The following is an 8,288-nucleotide window of genomic DNA, read 5'->3' on the forward strand; positions in this document are numbered from 1 at the left end:
TCCATCCATCCATCCATCCATGCACGGGGAGAACATGCAAACTCCATGCAGAAAGACCCTGGTCCAGGTTTCAAACCCAGGGCATTTTTGCTATAATATCAGGAAACAGTATGCAACATAAATTGAATGATTTTTATGCATCTTTACCAAAGGTGCTCATTTTCATGGAGGAACTTGTACCTTTAAGACAGGTTTATGAGTCAAGTTTTTGTGTCATATAAAAGTGTTATGTTTGAAGATCCCTTTCACTCTCTATGGTGACATCAGTGAACTGAGAAGTTCATGTTTCAACTAGAATTTATTTGTTTTTCTTATTCCAATGTTTTCCTGTAGGTGACAGTTGAGAATGATTACACCGAAGTGTCTCCAAACCAGCAACTTGAAGTAACAGTGAAAACAGTTCCTAGCTATTGTGGCATAACGTGGTCCAGCAAGTACCATACCCCTGGTGAGAGCAACTCTTTGAAAGAATAATCATATATTGCAGGAAAGAAAATTATGTTTATTTAACAAGGAGATCAGTGGTCTTTTTGGAATCAGCATATATTGATCCTTTCTAGAGAATAACAGACCAGTCATTTGCTAATACCCAATCTACTCTAACTAGACATAAGGAAGTTGCTAAGTTTATACAGTACCAGTGTTAGATATGAGAGATGTCAATTAAATTCAGTTTATTTATATAGCACCAATTCACAACATGTCGTCTCAAGGAACTTTGCTCTTCACCAGATCATACAGTCAAATTAATTCAAACTTTCCTATCTAAGGAAAACCAGTTGATTGCATTGAATCATTGACTCGAATGCAAATCCTCACACTAAGCATGCTTGTAGCGACAGTGGAGAGGAAAAACTTCCTTTTAACATTATTGTCACAACACAGTATCTGATCAAAAGCTTGAGAAGCTTCAGCCTGGCTTTTATGAACACTCCTCCAACAGTATTCTGACAATGAAAGCGAAACTTTGGCCCAAAGGGGGAACTTTGACCTTATCTTCATTTCCCCATGTTTGGAAACAACCCCCAGGTCCCAGCAGTAAAATACCTTGGGCTCAAACAAATCAGACCCTGCAGCAGGAGCAGATTAAACAGAGCAAATACTTTCACAATTTCTCATAGCAATATGGCAACACATAAATAAGTGCAGTCATCCAGCCAGAACTGCAGATCATATTTAAGGAAGCAATGTTTAGTGATCTTCCACGTATTTCTTAGTGTTAAATGAAAACGAAAACCATTACACTAATAACTAGGGCTTTGGCAAGCATTAGCAAACATGACTCATAGCAGAAAACTAACAGGAACAAATATAATTTAGCTACAATATAACAACCAATTAAGAAATAGAGCTGGTGCATTTTATGTTACTTTAATGCATTTTTGATCAACCAGTGCCTAAAACAAAATATGCTATATAAGAAATATGGTGTGGCTTAAGATGGTCCTCATGAAGTAACCATAACCCCCACCACCACCACCCCAACAAAATAAAAATAAAAGCAGTTTATTGATTGATTGACTTTATTGATCTCACAATGGAGAAATGTACTCGTTACATCAGCTTAAATAGTAAAAAAAGAAGAATGTGCCAAAGGAAGAAAAAGGTGCATGGGATATATAGAGCGCATACAGTGCATCCACATATGACATTTTATTTTAATTTTATTTTTTCTATAGTAGGATCATTAGACTGGGTTATTATACCTAAATTTCTATATATTTTTGACCACTTTTTGCTAACTTGCCTGATAATTTTTCATTTTTTTCCACAGAGTGCTCTAATGAAGATTTGAGGAAAAATGTCCCAGAATGTATCAGTAAGTACATCTTTATTATTCAGTTACACTTAATGTTTTCGTCCGAGTACACAAAATCGAACATTTCAAGTTCTCTGATAACAAAGAGCGCATGAGCAGACCACACCGTCTCCTATTTACAATAAGCTGACTGATTTTGCGGGTTTTCTGCCTTGTCCAGCTTTGTAATAAATAGATCTCTTCACCTGTTAACAAAAAGAGTTTCTTCTCTGCCTATTAGCAATAAATGGCATCAAAAGAGCGTGGTGCGACCTGGGATGATGCAGAGACTGAGGCTCTCATTGAAATTTGGGCGGAGTAGGCTATCCAGGCACATGAGTTCCTGAAATGTTATGGGGGCCACCATTTTTGTTTGCGTAATTCACGCCTTGAGAGCTGTAGTATAGTCGACCGCCAATAGGAGGCAAGGAACCGTAATAGTGTGATGTGTGCTCGGCACGGTTAACTGATCCAAGCTCAGTCCGAACTCGGAACGGACCGGTTTCAGAGGGGTAGTGGAAATGGGGCATACCTCTGTGAACGGGACCTGAAGATGCTTGAGGAAATTCTGATGTTTAAATCTGAAAGAGCAATCCGTCATTTTTGCAGTTTGCAGTTAAAATGTGTTGTCCAAATTCTACCAGTAATGTTTTAGAAGAGAACGTCAGTTTTGTACTCTTGCAGCACTGCTATGTAGGTAAAATCTATACAAATAAGCAGAGAAAAGGTGAATCTAAGAACAAAACAGAACCACCCACCTTTATTGTTCTCATACCCCAGAATTGTGGATGGTTGAGTATTTCTTTCAACAAGCATAGGCTATTTTTATGCTCAGTCAATATGTGATGATGGAAGTTGCACACAGAAATGTAGACTTAAAAAGTTGAGACGGCTTGAGTGGACTTTACTGAACAACAAAAGATAAAGGTATTGCAGAGAGAAAAGACTTTGAAAATCCAAGGCATAAAATGCATGTCAGAACTCAACCAGGATTAACTGGACTTTTCCAGGGTAAGCAAAAAAAAGGGTTGATTTGGATAATAACCCAATAAAGAATGTGGTATGTCAAGCAGAATGACTTTGAAAGGAGGTATGACTAAGACTGGAGTTATAAGAGACTTAAGAACCAGGTGTAGAAAAAAACGTTTAAAAATACAAGGAGCAGATAAGAGCAGAAAAACACATAGAAGACAACATTTTGAACAAACCCATAGACATCTATAAAATATCAGAAACTGACAGCTCTAAATTTTATAAGATAAAATAAATTCAAGGCCACAGAGATTTAGTGTATGTGACAAAAGAATAAAAGCATCATTAAGCTATTATCATAAAACCATTACTTCACCTCTGTTTTTTTTCTCAGCTTTGCAATGTTTTCATAACTAGACATGACATGCAAGAAGCTTGGGACTGAGAGATTAATAATTATAGTCTGTTTTATTATACTTGGATGGGAGGGCACGGCTTAAAGGTGAAGTTAAGTGGCATGGTTTTTTTTCCACCTCTTTATTAAAAAAAAACAAGACCTGTTATTTTATTTTAAAGTGGCATTTTACCCAATGTTTTTCTTTTGACTGCGTGACTAGCCGGTATTCTGTAGGAACATGTCAGTTGATTTTCAGAGAAAATTACGGCTGCATTTTAATAATGCTTTTATTTAATTTTATTTACTTTTATTTATTGTAGTTATTTTATCTTTTTGTGCAGCACTTTGGAAACCTTGTGTTTATTGAAATCGTGCTATATAAATAAAGTGGATTGGATTGGATTGGATTGGATTGAATGTCTTGTTCAAAATCCTAAAATCCTGAAACTTGTCATTTGAATTTAATTTATCGGGACTGCTCAGAAACTCTTTAAAACACAGTTCGAGCTGTATAGAATTGTTGATCTATGTGTGGAAAAAAGGGGCTTCAAGTATTTTTCAGCATTGGCACCATCTTTCATCTTTGCTAGACAGGCACCATTCAAGCGAAAACCTTTGCTTTTGACCACAGTTCGCCATGACTAATACAGAATTACAGGAAATCGGTTCTACACTTTCTTTTCTGAACCTTAGCTTCAGTTTCTGATTGTTCTTTTATCCTGTATCCTCCAGCTGGGACTCTTTCTTACGTTTTAAGCCCAGAAAAGAAGGAGCTGACAATAAGCGTGACGGACATGCTTGCAGATCACGACTACAATCTCCGTCTCTGCCACAAGGACTTCATCTGCATTGGCACGGGAGTCTACACTCAGGTTAGAACCAAGGACTTTTAATTTGAAAAATTTTGAATTTTAGTCGAAGCACGAAAAATCCAATGCAAGATGTGAGCAGAGATAACACTTGAAGAGAAACATAACACACTGCTAAATTGGATGCACATGCTTTTATTTAGCTTAACTGGAGAATACATTTATTATAATAATGTAGAGGGAGTCTCCCCAAACTAAAATAGAATTGTAATTACGTATTTAAGATTTTCCGCCTTGTTCTATTTTTGTCTTGTCTAACTTGAACCACTTCTTTTGAAATGTCAAACCACCCATGCTCACATGACTTTCCACTGACTCACTAAAACTATTGAATAAAGTTTAATGCAACTATAGGACATGGTTGGAGTACTGCTGTAAAGATCAGATCGGGGATCAAAACTCATAATAACGGGGCTTATAGAAAACACTTCATCGGATGTCAAAATACAGCAAAAATATTTTCTTCCTTTTCAGGTAAAAAAGGAAAACCCCCTTAAGACTGCAGTCCTTCCGTATTCCAGACCTCTGCCTTGCCTTTGTATCGAGGTAACTTCCTTATCAGCATTCCAGCTTTTTGATCTATGAGTAATCACATCAATATACGGGCACCAAACTTGGATATTGTGATTCATTGTAGGGTTGGTCAGCTGTAGTGGATGCTCCTAGAGTCCAGGTCTGCCCATTCAAAGACCGTGAGTCAACGAGTGCTGCTATTGATATCTTGTAATACTATATCAGTTACCTTATCGCATGCCAGCTAAGCGTTCTGACCTATTCTCCCTGCAGGTCTAGAGGAATTGTGGTTTGGGATCACCTTTGATCCTCAAGAGGAAGCTTTGATATGGGAACCACCGTGTCCCGTCAAAGTTGTGGTGTGTTTATGTGAGAATAAAGAGGATGACGTCTGTGTTGATCTACCTGATTCATCACAGAGTGTCAGCCGAGACAAGGTAAATTACCTTTGAAAATGTATAATTATTCTTATGGCGGGCTGGGCACTGAAGTACAAGACAAGAATGGAATAAAACATGATGATATATTATTACGGCTCCTTTAAGGCTGCACCTGTTTTACAGCTTATACCCAGAGGCTAGCATACAGCCTTGAGAATGTTAATACACTCTGGGTTTGCTGTAGTAACACTGGTTTACTACCATAAAAGTGGTTTACAACATCAACGTGCTACACTACACTCAACAGGTTCCTTCTTCACAAGCTTTCTGGCTGCCTTAAACTAAACTGCTTTCAAAAGATGTCAACAACAAGAGTTTACATATTGGAATAAACAGTTTGAGTTAACTTTTTTACGTGGTCCCTGTAAAGTGGTGGGTTTATTCTAGCATTTTAACCTATAAACATTGTAAAGACATTGTATTAAACTTAACATAGACAATGACATCATTCTGCAGCCACAGAAGATTAGAGAATAGATTTTTTTTCCCGCTTAGAACCCAAGGCATGTAATTTAAGTGGGGAATGACGTACTTGTTATAAAAATATCAGGAAAGCAGAGAATCTTGTCAGTGTCAGGAATAAGAGTAAAATAGCCTAGATATAGATGAAATTTAAGATAAGTAACCTTTGCATTCAACACTGTTTTTTAGGTCAGATTTGCAAAGGTTGATCCTCACCCCAAACTCTGCATGAAGGTAAGGATTACACTTTTCTATCCTCCGGGTAGGGGTGTTTCAACAGCATACACTGAAATGATGGTTTTATTTGAAAAGATTTCTCATTAGGCTATTTGTGCTTGGATAGCTTGGTGATTTATAGCCAAGATATCCGTATCGGCTAGTCCTTGTCTTCTTGTTGCACTTTATAACTAAGTTTTGTTCGCTTTTAACACTTTTGCTCAAAATTAACTCCAGGATATAAATCCATCTAAACTTTTTTCGATTATACAAATGTATGTCATGAGGAGCTTTAAAGATCTAACACACATGCAGAGATTCACTCAGAGAACCACGGGTAAACGTTAACAGGTTTATTGGGAGGTTTACAAAAACAAAGAGAGAGGTTATTAAGCAGGGTAAACTCAGTTGAACCTCAGGGGACTGGTGAACCGGAACCGAAAACTGTTTGGGGGGGTTCTTGGTTTTCCCTTGAATCCAGTTTGTGGGGTTTTATCCAGAGATGAATGAACTCGTTGGAGGGCGGACAGGTAGAGTAGCGTTGGGTCCAGAGGAGCAATAGAGTGGACTGTCACCGGGTTTTCCTGAAGTAGACTTGAATGGATCTGGTGGAGGTTTCCCCTTGCTCGGTGATACTCAAATAATTCCTTCCATGGGAGGTAGAAGGTCCAGGCTTACCCAGTGGATCAGGAAGGCATCCCAATAATGGCAAAAACTCTGGTGTCGAGGTAGTGACAGCCCGCTGCTCAAATACTCCTCTGGTGATGACCCAACGAGCCGCAGGTGTGAGAGGAGGCCCAAACGAGGAGAGAGCACCATCTATTGGTGGAAAGGGAGAACAAAAGAAAACACAAAAAAACCTGCCACACAAACTGTAATCCTAATAATGTGATGGCAGTTTTTTTTTTTGGGGTGGGTTTACCAAGTTTAGCCATAACATTAAGAGTCTGTCTTTTATTGCAAAGATCCTGCCACCCACCCTGACTTTCAGGCTCATATTTGAACTGAACGAAGCCTTTAAAACTCAAGCTCAGAAATAAATTTGGACGTGTTAAACAAAGAGAATGCAAGTCTAACCTGATGGTCGATCTGCTGGAGGTTTCTTCCAGTTAAGAGGGAGTTTTTCCTCTCCACTGTCGCTACAAGCATGCTTGGTATGAGTAAAGTGCTTTGAGATGACATGTGTGGTGAATTCGCGCTATATAAATAAACTGAATTAATTTAAATAACCACGCTACTGATATTTAGCCAACAGAGATACACTGCTGACCAAACTCACCAAAACAAACATTAGCAAATATCTCGGAGGCTTTATTACTTTATATTTTGTAAACCTGAGTTTCTGGGACTATTTGGAGAGTGGTTGCATTTCATTTTTATTTAGCTAGTTTAGCTCGACAGCCCACAAAATTCCAGCTTTCCTCTCTCAATGCATACTCATATACACACATATATGTCCAACCAATTTCCATGTATTTGGACCATTTGAATAAAAGAAGTGTCATGGATGGGAACTATTAAGTGTTAATGGTTGTTGCCGGAAAAAAGCCAAATTGCTTCCATCAGTGTTTTAGGTGAGGAGCTTTGGGTTCATCGGGAATGTATTAGAGAGTTACAGGAAGCATACAATAGTTATTAAAAAGGTGAAACCTTCTATGAGCCAGAATGTGCTTTACAACCTTCATCCAAAGCCATTACCCTGTTGCTTTCCGGAATTAACTTAGTCATCTGCTTTGAATAAAAGCAGATGTGGTCAACCTTCTATGGAGCTTGAAGTGACTTGGCTTTCAGTTATGATGGATCATGGGGGGTTTCAGAGATTTGCTCAAGATTCCTAAACAAAGCATCCCTGATGACACCAAAGATTAATTGTATAACCAAGTTGGTTTATTGTAAAACCAGAAGCTCTTGTAAAATGACTCACACCTGGAAGCAGACAGGAATCTAAATTAAGGAGGATTCTTTTGCTAGGAAAATTAAGCAGAGGTGGCTTTTCTTTTAAACAATGAATATGTTAGGTTAGGTTAGAAATTTTCCATGAATATTTGAGGACTTTTTTTTTTTTTACATGCTTTTAACATAATTTCCTTTCAGTTTACAGTCGGGTCGCAGTCCTGGATCCAGTGCCCCTTTGCTGATGGGATTAGAGGTGCGTTTTTGTTTATTGTGATTCTAAAGAAAATACAGTGATTATTAGAAAAAGATGACAACCCTTAGCACAAAGTAGTATACTTGAAGTAAATTCTATTAAGAATACTTAAGTATAAGTATAAATTTAGAAAGTATTTTTCTAACTAAATTGGGGCATTTTTAAGTTTACTAAAGTATACTTTAGTAAACAATAAAGTAAACAATAGTATAGTCAAATACACTTGACTATACTATTGTTAAGTACCGTATATGAAATGTAGTTTAGAATAAGTAAACTCTAAGTGCACTGCCTGATTTTAAATATCAAATTAGTGCACTTTTAGTATACTTGAATAAACTACTTTTTGCTTTTCTAACCTTTGTAAGCTTTTTTTCCCCCCCCAGTCTGGGAAGTGACTGTTTCAACCCAACATGGACATGAAGAAATGCAGATCCTGTCAAGAGTTAAGGCAAAATTTTCCGTGGAGCTG

The 8,288-nt window shown here is 37.7% G+C and overlaps 1 protein-coding gene across 1 annotated transcript in view; it reads left to right on the plus strand.

The window, feature by feature from the left end:
* Positions 1-8,288, plus strand: part of il17rel (interleukin 17 receptor E-like) — an 18,403-nt gene that overhangs the window by 9,769 nt on the left and 346 nt on the right. Inside the window, exons 5-13 of the mRNA XM_015390243.1 lie at positions 334-448; positions 1,775-1,819; positions 3,900-4,039; positions 4,511-4,582; positions 4,674-4,728; positions 4,823-4,986; positions 5,641-5,685; positions 7,762-7,816; positions 8,203-8,284. Coding sequence (XP_015245729.1) covers positions 334-448; positions 1,775-1,819; positions 3,900-4,039; positions 4,511-4,582; positions 4,674-4,728; positions 4,823-4,986; positions 5,641-5,685; positions 7,762-7,816; positions 8,203-8,284 — 773 coding nt within the window. The remainder of the gene's footprint in view (positions 1-333; positions 449-1,774; positions 1,820-3,899; positions 4,040-4,510; positions 4,583-4,673; positions 4,729-4,822; positions 4,987-5,640; positions 5,686-7,761; positions 7,817-8,202; positions 8,285-8,288) is intronic.

Source organism: Cyprinodon variegatus, unplaced genomic scaffold, assembly GCF_000732505.1.
Source record: "Cyprinodon variegatus isolate N-32 unplaced genomic scaffold, C_variegatus-1.0 Scaffold490, whole genome shotgun sequence".
NCBI classification, from domain to species: domain Eukaryota; kingdom Metazoa; phylum Chordata; class Actinopteri; order Cyprinodontiformes; family Cyprinodontidae; genus Cyprinodon; species Cyprinodon variegatus.